This window comes from Choristoneura fumiferana, chromosome Z (assembly GCF_025370935.1).
Source record: "Choristoneura fumiferana chromosome Z, NRCan_CFum_1, whole genome shotgun sequence".
Taxonomy (NCBI): domain Eukaryota; kingdom Metazoa; phylum Arthropoda; class Insecta; order Lepidoptera; family Tortricidae; genus Choristoneura; species Choristoneura fumiferana.
The window spans coordinates 24618687-24638037 of NC_133472.1; the positions used below are offsets into that span (position 1 = coordinate 24618687).

The 19351-nt window shown below is 35.5% G+C and overlaps 1 protein-coding gene across 1 annotated transcript in view; it reads left to right on the forward strand.

The window, feature by feature from the left end:
- The first annotated feature begins 6011 nt into the window (after positions 1–6011).
- The window catches only part of Awh (LIM/homeobox protein arrowhead), a 70452-nt gene continuing 57112 nt past the window's right edge, over positions 6012–19351 (forward strand). The window contains exon 1 of the mRNA XM_074093282.1: positions 6012–6223. Coding sequence (XP_073949383.1) covers positions 6218–6223 — 6 coding nt within the window. The 5' untranslated portion in view covers positions 6012–6217. The remainder of the gene's footprint in view (positions 6224–19351) is intronic.

The window sequence follows — 19351 nt, forward strand, 5'->3', positions numbered from 1 at the left end:
ACGATTATATTTAAAGATAAATACTAATGACGAAGAGCACAAATCAAAATTTCGATTCATTTAATGTGTTTGTAAATTAAATGAGCATCATACTTCCTACATAGCCGACGATTTTCTCGCAAACCTGTAAATCTTTCAGTAGTTACCAGTAAGGTACTCCTAGTTTCAAATTACAGTTAAACGGATCGCGAGGCGCTGAGTCTACGTCAGCCATACGTTTGCCGGGCGGCAGGGAGCCGTGATACGTAAGCGAAATTATTCCGCCCCGGACGCGCAGGGCGGGCGGAGGGCGGAGGCGCGGGGGCACCACAAGGGCTGCCGCTAAATCTGAATTTAAAATTTAAAGTATTCTCTCGGTTACAAATATTTACGATTCAATTTGGTGGGTTTGAGGGATCGTGTTGGTCATTGTTTTATTAAGTTGCGTAGTCTTCATAGCTGTGCCTGCTGGATAAGCAGTGGCTTCGTGCCGTAAAATCCCGATTCCCACCGGCTTGCCCAAATTGTGAAACGGAAAACTATACGTCAATGACAAAAGTATGGTAATGCTTGTCACGGTTTTGCATTCGACATACTAAGTCACTCTTCTCTCAAGCTTCCGATTGCATAACGGAAGTAAGTAGGTATACACACGCCACAGCGGATGGATATTCAAAACTGTAATCAGAATTACAGTTCACTTTACTGTCAAAATGTAGCTTACCAGGAGAAGATTTAATAAATGTTTTCATCGTACATTATCGATCTCATTTGTCCTAGTTTATTTGAAGAACCAGCATTCAAATGCTTAACTCGCGAGGGGGCTTGACAGATTGGACGACCACTCCACGACCACGAGGTCTTCGGCTGAGTATTAGTAGAGAATCTTTAGTGACTTTTCTGGGAAAATAGTGTGTATGCCTATTTCCCCTTGCCTTCCATATAGCAGTACTGGAGTCCGAAGTTTAGCTGGCATTAGAAGACGCTGCTACCTACTCTCACATCATAAACTCACGACATTTAAGGCACCCACGGGAAAAAATGGGTCTGTCCTATTCTAAAACCGAGCGCGTCACAGAGTCAATAAAAATACTTAATAATATAGGTTGATATTGCCCATCTTTAGGTACACTTCGCCAAATCTGTTTAATTATGTGTGACCGTGAACGCACTTCTCTTCGGGATTCGTTAGCCGTCCTTGCGAGTATCCTTACATTTTAGGATTAAATTTCTAACGCCGAGAGATAACTGAATTACCAGCGATCTGTCCATAGCTTCGGCGATGCGGACCCCCGCTACCCAGTCGGAACCTACCGGGGGTGGCAGGTATATCTAGACTATTTTATTTTATGTATAATTCTATTGCATTATACATATTTGTTATATTTATCATAACTGCGAAAAGATTTTTTTTAAAACCTCTTGTGTTTCTCGTGTTCTCCATTCAACCTTAAAATAGTACCTGTTTGTATCTATTAAATCGTGTTATAATATGGTCAAATTTGCCGAGTGGGCTAAATGGGTGAAGACCAAAAAGTTGAACACCTAGTTAGGCTGCGTTAGCAGGTAGTTAAAATTACTATTAAGTTTTTTTTCCATTGTGACACGAAAATTAATCATAAATTTGTATGGATAATTTTCATGTCACAATGGAAAAAAATAATAGTAACTTTAATTACCTGCTAACGCAGCTGTGCAACTTTTTCGTCTTCACCCAAATAAGGTTCATCAAGTGTATTTATTATTGTAGGTACGTACTAGATATCCCGTTTGTTAAGCTTATTTGATTTTTAACTAAACATTCGTTCGTCTTTATATTCTAGGTTAATTCTTGGAAATTTGCATTTGCAAGAATCAAAACAGCTTTGATTTTTTTTTACATTCCATTTTGCTGTTATTTGCAAGTTCACATGGGTCGGTGGGTCAGTTTTAGGAACTGGTTATTCCTACTCTTACATAATAGATAACACAATTTTTCAACATCGACCTTAACTACCCGTCACCACCAAACGATTGTACAAATTACGTCATTATTTGATATCTTTTGAGCCCTGCAAATCACGATCCGCCCCAAATTACAGTAGCGAAACCGCTCAAGTGTCATCAAGGCGCAGTAACAAGGGCGCTGATTGCAACGCGAGCGTCGGCTGATCCCACTCATTACACTCCGCGCGCCAGCGCCGGCGCCGGTCACGCTGCACCGCGTGTCACTACACTCATCAGTGGGCCATCACCAACATTTTACATCCCAATAAATTACGTTTTTACGTTGCTCCTCTGCCACCAAGCTTGCACCACGGTGGATCATAATTCGAGCGTTTATTTATTCCGTATGATTTTCGTGGCAACATTTTTGTTGACATGGTGAAGATTCTGTTACAATTTCCAAGTTATCTAGTAGAATAATTTATTGAATCAGGCGTTACTTTGCGGAGGTCCATATCAATAAACTAAAAGAATTTCTTTGCTCACCCGCGACCTTATAATGGCTACGTTTATGCAAGATATGCGTGTCTATGCAGTTCCAGGGCCAACAGGGGGGGGGGTGCAGGGTCTAACATCTGGTAGCATGGTGTACGATTGTGTTGCTCTGAAGATGAGCTCTGGTTGAGTTCGAAACGCGTCAGTGTAGTCTGGTGGAGGTGATAGATGGGTTTGTGTGATTTGTGTGTGTTCTTACAGTGTGGAGGTGGAGGAAGGACGTCTAAAAATAATGGAAAATTTCATCAAATTCTACAGCCCATTCATAAAAAATGTGATCACGAAAATGGGGCGGTTCAAACGCTCGAATAATATACCCGGCTACGCCTGGGCGCACATACCTATAATATGTCATCATATACAATCCGCCCCCTCCATTTCCACATAAATCGATACTTATATCACGGAGACCCAACTACTACGAGTACAAACACCGCACAAAAGCACAAAATGTTAAACTTCTTTACGAGTTCATTCTTACTCGTAAAGCTAACCGAGCACCCAACCGTTTCCAAATAAGTAATACGAATGATGTTAACTACGTTTCAATAGAATCTGTAAATTTTCTAGACATTTAAGACACCCTAACGTTGGTTCACTTAATTATGTATGTCCCTGTTGATATGATTATATTAATCTAAAAGGAATCAAAAAAGAGTAATAGTCACATCACCAAGACTTAGGCAACCCGGTGTTCATAATATTAACTAGTTGGCTGAAAGTGTCTACAGGATTGCAAAATTCTATTGATGGAGTACGCTAGGTGACGACCATGGCGTGATGTTTAGTAGGTACGTCATTTCATTATCAAGGGTTAGACAAATGGATCTTATTGTGATCGCTACGTTGTTCGTTTGCCTGTCTGTCCGTCAAAATCCCAAGTGACGCTACCATCTTTGCGGAAGAAATGCGAAATGCTCTACTATTGGAAAAGGTCCATATTTTTGATAGTTTTATGTGTATAGTTACAGTATTTTTATAAATATATTAAGATAATATAAAATTTGAATATACCGGGTGGGCTCTGTAACAGGAGCAAAAAATTAAAACACAGGTTCAGCTAATGGAACTACATATTATAGTTCTACAACTTAAATTAAGTAATTTTATCATTATGTTTCAATGTACGCCATCCTATAGCCGAAATGTCATCGCCTGTCACGTAACAAAATTACGGATTTCGCAATACATTGCTTGTTCAATTAAACTTTAAACTATAAAAATCATAATTAAAGTTATTTTCAAAAGTTGTAGAACTAAATTAGCTCAAGATGAAGAGTTGAAGCCGTGGTTTAATTTTTTGCTTCTATTACAGAGTCACCTTGTGTAGGTGCAAGTGTAAAAATAGGTACTTTTAGGGCATCAGAAGTCAAAATAGTATTTTTTCTATAGAGAGACAAGAGAGAGGCACCCGAAGATGTTCATAGCATTTAGTTTCGAGATAAAATTTGAATTTCTTGACAAATTCATAAGCAAATACTGTCTATTATCTACTACCAAATAAAAACAGTCTATTTTTCAAGTAAGCACGTGTATAATGTTTCTATATGTTGAATAAGTCTTGGGTCGTGTTTAGATACGAGCGGTACGGACACGTGTGGGAGTTGACGAGCTCGGAGTGGCAGCTCATGCCTCTTGACCTAGCGCGTGCTCCAGTTTCAAGTACTCGGAGAGAGGGTTTCGTAGATACATAAAAAATATTTGAAGAGAGTTGAAGTTTTTTGGCTTGACGATTTTAGGGATCTCTGTATATGTCTCTGCCAGTGAATAATTATGCGTACTTACCTAAAAGATACCTAATAGCATAGCGTTTTGAAAATTTCCAAAAACTGAATCGAAAAAAAAATCATAATAGGTACCTACCTAATTATCGAACTTACGCACATTTCACAACCTGCGGTAATCGGACATCCACCGGACGCCCGAAAGATTTTTTTACTCAAGCCGAAATGGAGACGCTTTGCTCATAGGTAGGTAGGTTAAATAAAAATTAAGTCAATTTTGTCAGATTAGGTATCTAGTCGGTATCCTATTCCATTAAATACGCTAAGGATGTTGATGTTGATCGGTATCACAATGTTAAAGGCCTTTAACTTATGATCAGTCTCAGTGTGTAGGTAGGTACCTATCTTACCAATGCATTGTAACTGGGGCTCATTATGAACATTTACGGTGTACATGTAAATGTTCATAATGAGTCATTACTGAAATATTTATTTGAACAATATCATTGACAAGGACAATATACTTACTGTTTTATTTTACAAGACACATAGTGGGTTTATAGAAATGACATCAAAGAACAGCACATTCCATCATTTAAATAAGTTAACCTACTCGTATTGTTTTCTGTGACTTGTGCCCAATAGTAAATGTAAGTCGTATGTAAGTACATAACAACAAAAAATAAATAGAAAGTCTGTGACTCGAGAAATAATCGTTGTAAATAACTCTACTATTACCAATCTACGGATTAATTAATTCTAAACTACAGTAATTCACTTGTGTTTATGTAGGTATACCTAAGTAGGTACAATGTAATTGAGCGTGCTGTAAAAGACAGATATGTAGGTACGGGACCTTAATAGCTTAATTTTTGATATGATAACGCTCAATAGAAGACAGCCACCTCATTGCTAATGATCTAATTTTAAAAATGGCAACCACTTACATACTGGGACAGTCACCAGTATTCGGTCGACAACTTAGATATTTGTACTTAATAATAATTATAATAGTTGGGTTTTAAATTAATTGTGAATAAACGCGATGTACCTACCCTAAAAAATCAATACTTGAAAAGTTTTTCCATCAGCTCAGGTTCGTATGTTTCCAATATTTTTTCTTCTGCAAATTGATTCCGATTCTTTAATGAAAATAAGAAACTTAAGTGTAGTCTCGTGCATGAGGCTTAATTTATTGCTAGATGTTAAAATAAATATCAGCTGGTTCTCGTATCACAAGTAATTTTCCCTTTAGGTAAATGAAATAAATAGCAGACATTTCTCACGTCGACGACGAAGTATTACAGCAATTTTTAATGTTACCTGACTCAAGAAATGCCAGACAAAATGAAAATGGTTGACAATAATTTGAATCTTCGTTTGCCATTGCAATTAATTCTGTATCAGATCAGATCTTTTTTATCTACCCACATAAATTTCAGTCACTATCTTGGCCACAAGTCTTCCGTAATTATAACCGTCATCTATTTTAAAAACATTTTCCCATTTCACGTCAGGATTTATATCAAACTCCATACATTCCAAGCAATCTTTATAGTTGTAATACGATACCGCACGCAAAAAACATTTAAAAACGGCTTTTAAGCGTATACGTACCAATAATTTTGCCATGGTTCTACTTTTTATACTGTAATCGAACACGTTTACATAGAAGAGGTGAAGACTACTGTGTCTAGTGAACAAAATGTGTTTAAAACCACGCCCGGTGTTGAATCGAGAGCCAATGGGATCCCGCGGCGCGCGAGGGAGTCGCCGCGGCCCGCCTCGCCGGCTCCTGCAAACCCAGTTGATATGAAACAACCGCGAAGCGCGGTCGCGTATACGATACACTTGCCCAAAAATACAACCCCTGTGTTTTACTTGAAAGCCCCCGTGCTCACAGAATTCACGTGTTTTTGAAATGACTTAAATAGTCGAATGACGGCTGTCAGCTCTACCGTTGATGTTTGTATTGTTTTATTAAGTGAACGTTTGAAGAAATAGACAGCAAAGTGTTGGGTGTCAAGGTAGAAATGAAGGTAGGACTCCAAGCTTTATTACTAAAATTGTTAGATTGAGTATGTGCATTATTTGCTTTAAAAACCTAATGTTATTTTAACGTTAACAAACCTAGCAAAATTACAAACCTAATTAAGTAGTTCTACGCGCACGGATATGAATCATGCCAGATATATTCAACTAAGCATTTAAATAAATAACACAGCGACCAGAGCACAAAATTATAAAGCACAAAATTATATATTTTTCTCGTAGTTGTTCAAAGAGGGGTGTAGGTAGGAGGTAGAGTCTATCTGGAAATAGCTGACTTCAGATAAAGCTCTATTTTTTAAGTATCTTTCTAATTTTTTACACGAAAATATTTTGGAGAATTTGGCACATAACAATACTGTTCCTGGTATAAGTTTGATGTTTATTTTAATTCCTATAAGAATCCAGGATAAGTAATTAATTATTATTCATAAAAACTCCCAGTTATAAAGCTCTTTTAGTGAAGCCACGAGAAACATTTATTACAATTTTACAATATTAGTAAATAAACATTTTGTGCTGATATAGCCTTAATAGAGCGCGATTTTAATTTCTTAGGTGAAGTTTCAAAAAACTAAAGTATATATTTACATGATATTATGTAGGTACACATAGGTAGATATTATTTCTATTTAATTTAAAGTACTTCTATCTATCTATTCCTGTTAAAGTGACTCTTCTAGTAAATGTTTAGTAATAAGAATAAAATGACAGATACTTTGTGAAAAAATAACCAATCTTCTAGTAAAATCAATACCTATAATTTATCTATGCATAAAACAAAAGTCTTATTCCATTTTTAAAGTATAAATCATTGTTAATGCATACTATAAGTATTTTCACGAAAGGTGTATGACGGAGCCGCGATTTAGCGTTTGCGTGTAGGCCTATTGCGGCCGTAGCTGCGGCTGCGTCCATGCGGCGTCGTAGCGGCGTAGCCGGCCGCGTAGCGCCTTAGCACGGGGATATGGAATCGAAAACTATCGATACCGAATGTAGATTAATCAGTAGTTACAAGTTTATGTGATGATTTTCCTATTTTGATTTTTGTGCTCTATCGATGTGTTTTTACTTTCATATATTACAAATTTAAGTATTTACATAATAATTTAAACCGGGCAAATGGGTTGAATAGGTTTGAGCTGGTGTATGGTATGAGTACAGTCGAACAAATTGAATCATGACCCAGGGTGGAACCTTTTTATAGTCAATTTCGCTATGATTTCCTTGACAAAAGTATGAGATGTCAACATGACATTAGTATAGCACAAAGGTCATGGGCCTGCGTCATGCATGATTCAATTTGTTCGACTGTACATGTGAAAAATAATTGCAGTGTTAGTTACCAACACCAATATCTGACACAGCAAAACGTACATAAATATCTGATACGACACTAGTTCTGTATAGAGCCGGTAGGACGTATCAGATATTTTTGCACGCTCCGCTGTGGCAGACATTATAATGCAGGTAGCTGTACCTACCTACCATATATATGTAAATGTTTGTTATGAACTACCGTGAGATTAAAGCGTAATTTCTAAAACTGAATACGCATTTGTAGATAACCTGTGTATTAAGGTTTAGTGGGGAAAATGTTTTCTAAACTTTAAATTACATTTCTCCAATATACCTACGTAGATACTCGTACAGCACTGAAATGTAATATTGTATTATGCTTTATCCTACAAATAATAAATATTATAAATGTGAAAGTTTATGAAGATGTTTGGATGTTTGTTACTAAACCGTAAAACCAATTTAGATGAAATTCGGTATCTGTGAGTCCCGGAGAAGGATACAGGATAGTTGATACAGCGGGATAGCGATAAACGAATACTACGCTGACGGAGTCGCGGGCAACAGCTAGTAATAAATAATCTAGAAATTGCGTTGTCGTAATTTTGCTCTAGGCCTTATACCATGGTACGAAATACTTTAATAGAAACCATTCAGTAGTTGTCAATACTCTTCACGTTCATCAACATAGTAGAACTATCTCAAAATACATTGTTACTAGTCAACACAAATTCAACTTCAACCACTCAACAAAAAATAATACCTAAGTTTTTGTTCAAAATTTTATTTTTATAACAATCTTTTTTAGAATAGAATGGAATAGATAAAAAATAATTGTATTTTTTATGACTATACTTTTTTGAGTACTTTTGCATTGTCATGCAAACTATGTACATATCCATACCAAGATTCAAGCCGATGCCGTTATTTAACCGTTGGAGAGATCCGTCCCCCGGAGACGACTCTAGCTGAACCACCGGAACTCCAGTAAAATTTATTGTATTGCCACCACTCTTACATAAGTATATCAGGTTCTAGCTCAATTGGATCCCAGGAAGTGGTCAATACTGGTTTGCAAGTTTTGACACCAAAACTCACAAGCGATCTTACTTCATACGAGCATTGTAAATTAAACTCTCAATACTTTATTAAGTTGATTTTAATAAATAATGTTATTGGTTTTTTACAGCTTTTATTTTTCATACACTGTATTCTCTTGATTTCCGTTAACTTCAACAGACGTTACGGCTCAGTTCATTGATGGAAACTGCTTGGTACGAGTGGGTACGAGTAAGTAATTAACTTTACGACCAAACATTTTTTTATAATTTATAATATAAATTCTCTTCACAACCATTGTTGAAGGTCAAATTATAAAATTCACAAACATTACGAGTACGAATGACATTGACGTAAGTAAAAATAAAAACTTTTTAACCTTCTTGTGCTAATACATGTGTGTGTATTAAGCCACTTTAGTTATGAACTATAAACTTAAATTCTTTATTATCTTTTGAACCGTAAGTAGGTAAGAGATTAGGCCTTAGTGTCTTTGAGAAATCAACTTTATTTGACCTGTTGAATGTTCCCTTAATCTTTAGGCTTCAAGCTATCGGAAATTAAAAAATAACGCGTTGGATCAACAAGGGCTTCGATACTAAAGTTTAATAAAATAACTTAGGTAGGTAGGTACTTGGGTCTAATCTGAAAGTGGCCCCATTGCATGACTTGTCTTTTGATTTAACCAACATTTTGCTTTTAAGGTTCTACAACGAGACGCAGAAAATAAAACCTTTTAGCATCATCATGTCCGTCTGACTGTCTGTTCGTATATGGAGTTATACTCGAGAATTATGATTATTTTAACTCCTACTTTTTGACGTTGGTTAAAAACAAGAAACAAGTTTGAGATTTTATGCAACTGAAGCATTTTTTTATGTAATACTTTTTTCTTCCAGTCCAGTAGCTTCTAGCTCCATCATCAGACTAACTCGATGGTGCCATAATACGTTTTGTTACGCTCATATATACATAGTTATCCAAGTTAATCTGGTATAAAACCGTATAAATAAAATTGCGTCTACCGCCTAGCTATTCAATCGTAGTATGTACGATTTAAATTAATAATACTAGAAAAAATAGTTAATGCGTTACATTCTCTAGCATTAGCTGAGCCAGGAACGGTAAGTGTCAGTTATCACGCACACAAGAACATGTCATGTACCTGATGACAGCGGGATTTTGATATTTACTCATAATCAGTACTTCATCTAGCTGTGTGTGTAATCATTCACTTCAACTCTCGTGGCACTACTTATATCACCAACAAACTGGCCTTACGTAAAGACAAGTTACTGCCACGATTTTCCGATGAAAAATGATTTTTTATCATTATTTTGGCCATGGAACCCTTCGTTATGCGTTTTCTGACACGCCATTGGCCGGTTATTAATTAAGTTACATAAGTATTTCGTTTGTTTTTTGCTTATGCATTTACCATTTTACGTCGTAAGAATAGGGGTAGGTAACTGTTTAATTTTATTTAACTTTTGGATGCTGACGTTAATGTGGCGTTTATTGGTGTATCGTTGCGTGTATTAAGTCCAGGTTTATCTACTCCGAATATTAACACAATGATTTTCTACTGATCTAATGGAAGTCAATGCCTGAGCACGAGCCTAGACTAATGATTTATGAGTGTGAAGTCGCAGGTAAAGGCTAGTCGGTTGATAAATGACGGAGTTCAGATGTTACAAACATGAAAAAACACAGCCTCAACCTCCTCCTTTTTTGAAGTCGTTTGAAAATGGCGATAAATACAACAATAATAATAACAACCAAAATCTTCATAGAAAAAACAGTCAAACACTTCCTTAGCCGACTATATGTAAATTTCTCTTTAGTTGTGTCTCTTCCTCATTCTTTATCTACATCACATTATGAAAGCGTCTCTATTCCTCTTATTATTAGTTCTGTGTCTATAACTGTAATAGAGTGACGTGACGGACTCAGAACGCACAGCAAACAACTGAATCAAGTAACGTACCTTGTGGCATTCTTTGAGGAACAAAAGGATTTTTCAAAATTCCCACGAGAGAAAGAGCTAGCCAGTTTTCATTCTTCCAAGAAAGCAAGACGCATGATAAAACATCGCATTACAAAGAGACTGAGGATAGATCTGAATTACCTACCTACCTACTAATTTTATCGTGATTGCTGCAAGTCCGCTTTGACTTACCTACCTGAAATGCAATCCTTATTTTCAATTGAAATCTTATTTGTTTGGCAAGTAAACCTTCTAAATATATTATAAATGCAAACTTTAACTTGATTGGCGTAGATTTTTTTTTGTTTCATTCTGTTATATTTTGAAACATTTTGCCGTTTAGTGATCATTTCCACCTGCGCTACTACGTATAATGCGCAGCAAATAAAATACATTTTTATTTATTCGACTGGATGGCAAACGAGCAAGTGGGTCTCCTGATGGTAAGAGATTACCACCGCCCATAGACACCTGTAACACCAGGGGGATTGCAGATGCGTTGCCAACTTAGAGGCCTAAGATCGGATACCTCAAGTGCCAGTAATTTCACCGGCTGTCTTACTCTCCACGCCGAAACACAACAGTGCAAGCACTGCTATTTCACGGCAGGATTAGCGAGCAAGATGGTGGTAGCAATCTGGGCGGACCTTGTAAAAGGTCCTACCACCTGCAAAATAAATAAATATCATGGGTCAGTTAACACCAATTAACCTAGTCCCATCCTAAGCAAAGCTACTGGGCAACGGATAAACATATATACCTACTTATACAAGGTGTTAATTAAATAACTGAAAACCTCAGACACCCCAAAAATATTTTTTAATTTTAAGTCAGGGATTGAATTTATTTTTAAATATCTTCATTATTTTAGAAGATATTCATGTGTTTTGCTTAGTCAGTAACTCTACTTCATTTCTAACTCTACACTCATAATTTTTATTTGTCAGTTGTTTCTTGACGTTTCTAGCAGAAAATCGCACACTGGCAGCAAAACGGCCAGTATTAAATATTCGAAATAGTAAGTATGTAACCTCGCTAAAATATTTAATTGGCGACTGTTGCAGTCGTAACTTTTAGACTGGCCACAATAAAGAGGGATTTAAAAATACAAATACAACCTGATTTAAAACATAGTGCAATCGATTCTACTCCCGATTCTGAGCTTTCTAGTTTTCAGTTATCTAATTAACACCTTTTATAGATAAATACATATTAAACGAATAATTGCCACGATATTTTTGATTTTGAACTATGGCGTTTTGTTATAATTATTAGGTACTTTGAAAAAAAAATATGTTCAAGTGAGTAACGAAGAACTAAGTGTACCTATAGAGTCTAATGCTCTTCTGAAAAAATATTTTGCATAACTATACAAGTTCACATTAAAATCACAAAATCTATTTGTCAGCCCGTTCTACCTAATCCAAATGAAAAGAGAAAACACATGTTAGCCCACAAAAGTCTTAAACAATGAAATAATAGTAAATTGTCATCGATACACGCAATGAGGGCTAGCTACTGCGTATGAATTCGCCGCTAGAGGCACTAGTGTAGCGAGAGTTCTCCGAAATGTCAAATGCCTCTGTTTTTGGGTGAGATACGCGATCTTTGGATACGCGCCCTTATTTATACTTAATTAGAATTGTTTTGTGAATATTTTGCAATACCCTAGCCTGAAATTAATTATGGCAAATATGCGTTACGGGCAATGAATTTTTGTGTTTTGAGACAATTTTGTCTTTCGGAAACCTTTGTCCTCCCTTTTTTCCGAACAAAACGGGACTACGCAACACTCTGGCATGCTCGATATTTTTATGTTACGGTTTTAAGGTAGGTATTAAATATAATTTAAATGTAAATTTTGTATTCACGCCCGTAATAACAAACACATTTTTTTAAAATAGAATCCGATTATTATCAAATATAATAATTACATTTAAAACCATAAAAAGAGTCCAGTAGCTACAATACAAATCGCATACTCATAACATGCAATCTTAACTTCTTGTACTAATGTCACACTTATTTTTTAATACTGCAAAAAGCCTCATCTCGGGGTAATTGAAAAGGTTGAAAAATTAAACCTTTAAATATGATTTTTATTAAGATTTCTATTACATAAACATAAATAGATTTGTTAAAAAATCATTCAATAATAATTATACTGTAGAGGCAGTATACGGAATTCTTTTATAAAAAAAAACAAGAGAAGCGGCTTTCGTGCAACGAGGTTGCATACTTTATTAAAAGATCGGGAAAATTTACATTTTGGAAATATTTCGATATATTTTTAATACCAAAAATTTAATTTAAGTTTGTAATCGACAAATTAGATCCTATCTCTTGCTTTTGTCGAGTTGAAGTGAAATGACAGATCAGAGTAAAGTTCAAATATTTGGAATTCAGTGAGTAGACCCAACACTGTACTCAGCATTTAAAAATAATAATTAAAAAGTTACTTTGTCTCACGGAGTGAGCAAAATGCGATTTTGCTCACTGATTTCTCATAGCAAAACCTGCCTGTTTGAGGTGCTGAGGTGAAAATTAACTTTTTTTTTTTTTAATGCTGAGTACAGTGTTGGGTCTACTCACTGAATTCCAAATATTTGAACTTTACTTTGATCTATCATTTCACTTCAACACGAAAAAAGCAAGAGATAGGATCAAATGTGTTGATTACAATCTTAAATTAAAATGTTGGTATTAAAAATATATCAATAATCTAATATATATAGTAATAAATTACATGACAACGAAATATTTCTGAAATGTAAATTTTACTGATCTTTTAATAAAGTATGCAACCTCGTTGCACGAAAGCCGCTTCTCTTGTTTTTTTTATAAAAGAATTCCATCTACTGCCTCTACAGTTGGAATAAATATTTGTTAAATTGAATGAATTTTTATCAAATCTATTTATGTTTATGTAATAGAAATTTATAATAAATTAAACGTTTATTGTTCAACCTTTTTAATGACCCCAAGATGAGGCTTTTTGCAGTATTAAAAAATAAGTGTGACATTAGGACAAGAAGTTCTAAGGTCAAATTACAATGCATGTTATGAGGATGAGATTTGTATTGTAGCTACCGGACACTTTTTTATGGTTTTAAATGTGATTATTATATTTGTTTTTAATAATCGGATTCTATTTTAATAAAATGTGTTTGTTTTGTAAACGGGTAGGTATATGTGGTTTTGCATCTCGTGCATTTGAATCCCTTGCTGCTCTCAGTATTCTAACTTAGAATGCTTCAATTAAGAATCCTTCGCTTACTCGGGATTCAAAATCAACACTCGCAACAAAAAACAACTTTGCTCTCTTGTTGCACAAATAACTATTTCATCATAAGCATAAGTGTTTTTTAGGATTAAACACAAAGACACTGGTTATGGTTGAAACACGGTGTGTATCAACAAATCATCTATCAAAAAACCATAGTCAATAAGAAAAAGCTTTAAAAACCAAAAAAAAACTCCGAAAAGTCGTGCTATCTTGCACTAGTGTGTTAAAAATTACGCAATGTATAAAACTCGCTCCTCGGATTCATCTTCAACTCAAGTCTAAAAACCAAACTCGTTTGGAGTGTAATGACAAACTTAGCCTGCTTATATCATAATGTACCTCTATTAAAATAATGATTTTATAAACCAATTATAGCTCTGAAACAATTTTTTGGGTGACTCGTTTGAAATATGATGATATACACTCCACTTCTCATGCTCGTAAACTATATCTACTGAGCAGCAAAAAATGTGGCCCTCAAATGTATGCAATAATAGGTAATTTTATATGTGGAGTGTGCCAAATTTGCGCGCTAAGTATATTATGCTGAATCGAGACGACATAAAATAACTTTTTATGCTCTAGTGCATAAAGTAACATCTTCTTCTAAGGACCAAAGGCAATCAGTCACAAAAAATGTTTACATATTTTTTAATCTTCCTAATTACAAGCTTTTCTCTAGCTTGCCCTGTTTATTTATTTATTCGTTTATTTGTTTGGGTCAAATCTTGGAAGCTAAATTTGACCCACTTCCAGCGGTCTGATTGACTTGAAATTTGGCATAGGTACCTACTTATGTAAATTTGGTGACAATACAAAAATCCTTGTAGTGACATCTTTGTGGTCCTGCCAGAATCGTCTCCGCAGGAGGGGACTCCTCAATGGTTAATACTCGTAGTACCGACTTAATAATTGGTACGGATATGCAATTTAGATGACAATGCAAGTACAGTAAAAAAAAGTACAGTCCGCAAAAAAAGCTTGTATTGAAAATGTCATTTTTAACTTAAACTTATTTATATCAATAAATCAACAAAACTAAATACTATATACCCATAAATATAAAAAGAACATTGAAAAATAAAAGGTACCTAAATAGTAAGTGAACAATAATTGTTCTAGTGTCCACTGCAGCATCAGCTCATCCTGTTGCCACCATTGCATTATATGTAGAATCAAATACCGATCAAAACGAATCCAAACACGATATATCTGCTATGGTTTTATCAAGAGTGTACCTACTAGTGTTCTTGATATCCTGGCTGCAGCATCAGGCCGAGAATTCCATAATCTTGCATAGTTATATAGCATACATGGGCGTTTCAAATTTTAGGTCCCAAATATCTTTGAAAGTAAATACCCATTATGCGTCTAAGATTCCTACCGCAGCGAACGAAAGAACTGATGATCTTGAAACGGCTGAACCGATTTTGATAAAACATGTCTAAGAACCATCGCTAAAAAACCTGCTTTCAAATAAAAAAAAAACCACATTCAAATCGGTCCACTCGTTTAAGAGCTACGGTGCCACAGACAGACACATAGCGGTCAAACTTATAACACCCCTTTTTTGCGTCGTTACTCATTATTGTTTTTATGTTTGCTCATCCAAAGGAAAAAATATGAAGTCAATTAAAGTTTAAAAAATATATCCACGATTATTATTTGTAACGAATAACGTAATTGTACAGTAGGGTAGATACGTAAATAATCCGGCCAGGGACAGAGTCCAGTCGCCCGGTCGCGTTACATCAAATCCGATTACTGTAGAATCGGGTGCACGCGATAAATCGTCGCTGCCGTCGGCTGTCGTCGGCGGGCGATTCGTTACGTTCCGATTTACCGAAAAACTTATTCGATATACGAGAAATATGGCGGCGGTCGCTTTGGAGACTAATATGTTATTTAAAGCGAGGCACGGAGCCCCGCGGCGCTGCCACCAGCTCAATACCAATATTAATGATTGGAATGTATCACCGGTCGTCAAGCCCGACTGGCGAATGTCTTCTTCGCCGCGGAATCGATCACTTGACGGGTTAACAGCCGCGTGGTGCGGCCTCGCTTACTCTTCACCCGTCACAAGCCCATCCAGTACCTACACTCTGTGAAAAAATAAGTTAAGTGTGTCAATCCTAATTCTTTTTCTGATTATAGCGTAGCACTTACCGACGAAAAATTACCTAACTTGAAGTCAATTGTATACGCACTTGGAATCACAATCGCATTCGTATTTTTTTTCTATCAAATGGTATAGTATGTGGCTAGAAAGAAATAAGGAATAGGAATGCGAGCGTCCGCATGTTAAACATACGGCCACCATTTTACCTAGCATATTTCGTTCACAATCACTCAAATGTGTAAATCGTCGTTTGAGGTGAATAAAAAAAGGCCAAACGAAATCTAAATCATCACATCATCATTTATTTGTCAATTCATAATAATTATTGCAAAATTAAACAACAAGTAAAATGAAACGAAATAACCATGAAATAACAAATATTTTAATTAAATTGCAAATATAATTAAAATAAATTAATTCTGGATATTGATACACCAAATACTCTATGTTTTTGGATTTTAAATAATTGCAATAACATCCACCTATATTAATTTAGAAAAAAATAAATTAGAAAAGGAGTATTAAATCAAAATTTGACTAAATTTTTGAAGCGATTAAAAACAGTATTGTTGTAAAGCTGCACGATGATGTCAGGCTTGCTACTGAAGGCATCAAAACAAAAAAAAGAATAAAGAATGTTAAAAGGCTTCAAAATGTCAGTGAATTGTGTCAGCTGAGCGAGGATTGGGCTGTTTATAGAATAAACAAGGGCGAGATGGAGGTATTGAGCGCGCGTCAGGGCGCGGCGGCCCGGAGGCTTTGTGCGCGATGACGTCGCGTTCCATCGCACTGGAAGATGGGTTCCTCGGTATGAGAAGAGAACCCACCGTAGCCACCGTAGACAGTAGGTAGCTAATGGTGCTACCAAATTCGCTGTTACAAATGTTGTATAACGTTATAAACACCGACCCAAATGATATAATAGGAATATATCAGGTGCAGTGTCAAAGTATTTAATACTAGCTTTTGTGAACCATTGGGTCTGGCAATGCAAGTTTCTGTTACCGGCTAGTTGGCACTAGAGCCGTGAGGTCCGTTTGTAGCTTTGACATTTGTGTTACATTTGTGATTCGCTATAACATATTATTAAATGAAACAATCGCAAGCAAGACTAACGGCAAATTTATCTACCTCACAATGCTAATGCCATCTAGTGATATTTATTAAAATGAAATGATGAAATGCCAGGACTTTACTAAGTAAATTCCCAGGGATATTCCAAAAATATATAATCATGGTCTTCATTTATGCACTTACGTTGTATGAAGGATATAATGTGCAGAATTTAATGTATCAGCACTAAGAAGTTGTAATTTCGGGTTTTACATGACTGTGTTGATCTTGATCTCGTGGGAATATCTAAATAAATGAAAACGAAAAATTTTATTCGGGACACAGACAAATAATGGATAAAACAATAAAGAGAAAATAAGTACCCAAAATTACGAATATTTTGTTTATGCTCGAAATGGTCCCGCCTCAGCATAAAATGCCGGACTCCTTGGGTGGAGCCAGCGCTGGTGTTCCGGCGAGACCATTAAAAAAAATAAAAAGTGGCCTATGTGTGTATGTGCATAAATAATAATCAAACTATCAACATACATTTATGAATACTTATTGACAAACTTGCACATTTACATTAACAGTATGGTGTCCCAAAAATAAGAGTGCGGGAAAAGTCGAAAGCAATTCCTACGTTACGATATCCATTAACTCAGCAGTAGCTACGCCAATAACCAGTAGCCAATGTACGCCAATACGCCGGAAAAGATTGTTATGTTCTTATTTTCTACTTTGTCTTATGTGTACCCAATATTATTTATTTATTTATTTATAAACCAATTAAAATTAACTCGTACTTACAGTTTATTCTAATGCGCTGTAAATTTGAAAACATCAAAATAATCACACATAATTAACACAAAAGAAAATAATTAACAATAACATAACGAAATATAACGAAAAAATAAGTTATTTGGGGACTTGCTTCCCTAAAGCGACGGAAGACCACGCCCTCCAGCCAGAAGTCGGATTATATATTATCAGTTATGTTATTATGGGAACCGAAATATGTTTTATAAGAATTAAGCAATGGTATTGTCACTGACTGTGTGAAATCTAAATCTAAGTCTGATCTATACTGTTGGTGCGGGTACGGCCATAAATTTTATAACAAAAAACTGAACCGACTTAAAACCATGAAAATAATTTTCTACCATTCTGAAATCGGTCGGTTCAATTTTTAGTTATAATTTTTTTTTCACCCTTTTTAGTGTAAATAATCTAAGATACAATAGTTTCATGTCAACTGCTCGTTGCCTTTTACAAAAGATTGCTTTTTCCGATGCAGAGACTTTCTTTATTGAGGAGTCCTGGTGCTTCACCACCCATTCCATTTCACCATAATGCATTACGAGGAGCATAAATTGCTTAGCAACTGTGTTAAAGTAATTGAAATTCAACCCGTGAAATACTTGTTATTTTGTAGTAACTCCGATGGTCAACTGTGGTCTTCATCATCAGTACCACTTCACCAAATGATGATTTTCAAGAGCAAATGCACGAGTTACTACTAAATATATCAAAATTACCATAGGTGTCCCTACAACATTTGAAGAGTTCCCTCGATTTCCTTAGGATCCAATCATCAGATCCTAATTTGGTGCTTGTGTAATTCCTAAACAAATCGGTTCATAAATGACGGAGTTCTGAGGTAACAAACATAAAAAAATACCGAATAGATAACCTCCTTTTTTTGAAGTCTGTTAAAAATGACAGTTCCGTGGCAGCATGCTGAGTGGACGCCTTTACGCGGCTGAGCCGTAGAAACATAATTATACTCTTATGAAATATTTTTTTCTACCTACCTATCTATCTAAAAGGTCAATAAAGTGTATTAATGCTGATACGGAACTCACTGACCGTGCGCTGCGGTCGGTCTTGGAAGTATCTTTTTTAATAAGCCCGCCTTTTTCCTGGACGTGTTGATACGTGGATGAGCACCTCACTAATCAATTGTCCTCTCAGAGGTCATTGTAGAAACCGCCACAATACGAAATAAAAACTCATCCGGACTTTGATGTCTTAGATAGGTAGGTAGGTATAAAAGAAGCCTTTTATAAATCTTATAATGAGTTGCATTTTTATGTAATAGATGGTAATAGTGTTTAAACTGGCTAACTAAAATAAAAATGAATTCTAGAATTATGTAAATGTGTGAAATATATCGCGGCGATAAGTCATCATCAATCACGGAAGGATTTAATAGTCGCATATAAATATGTAAGTGTTGAATAACATTATCATTAAATTTTAGGCATCGATTAATCTTTTGTCAAATACTAAATCATTATTCGCTTAATCTTTTC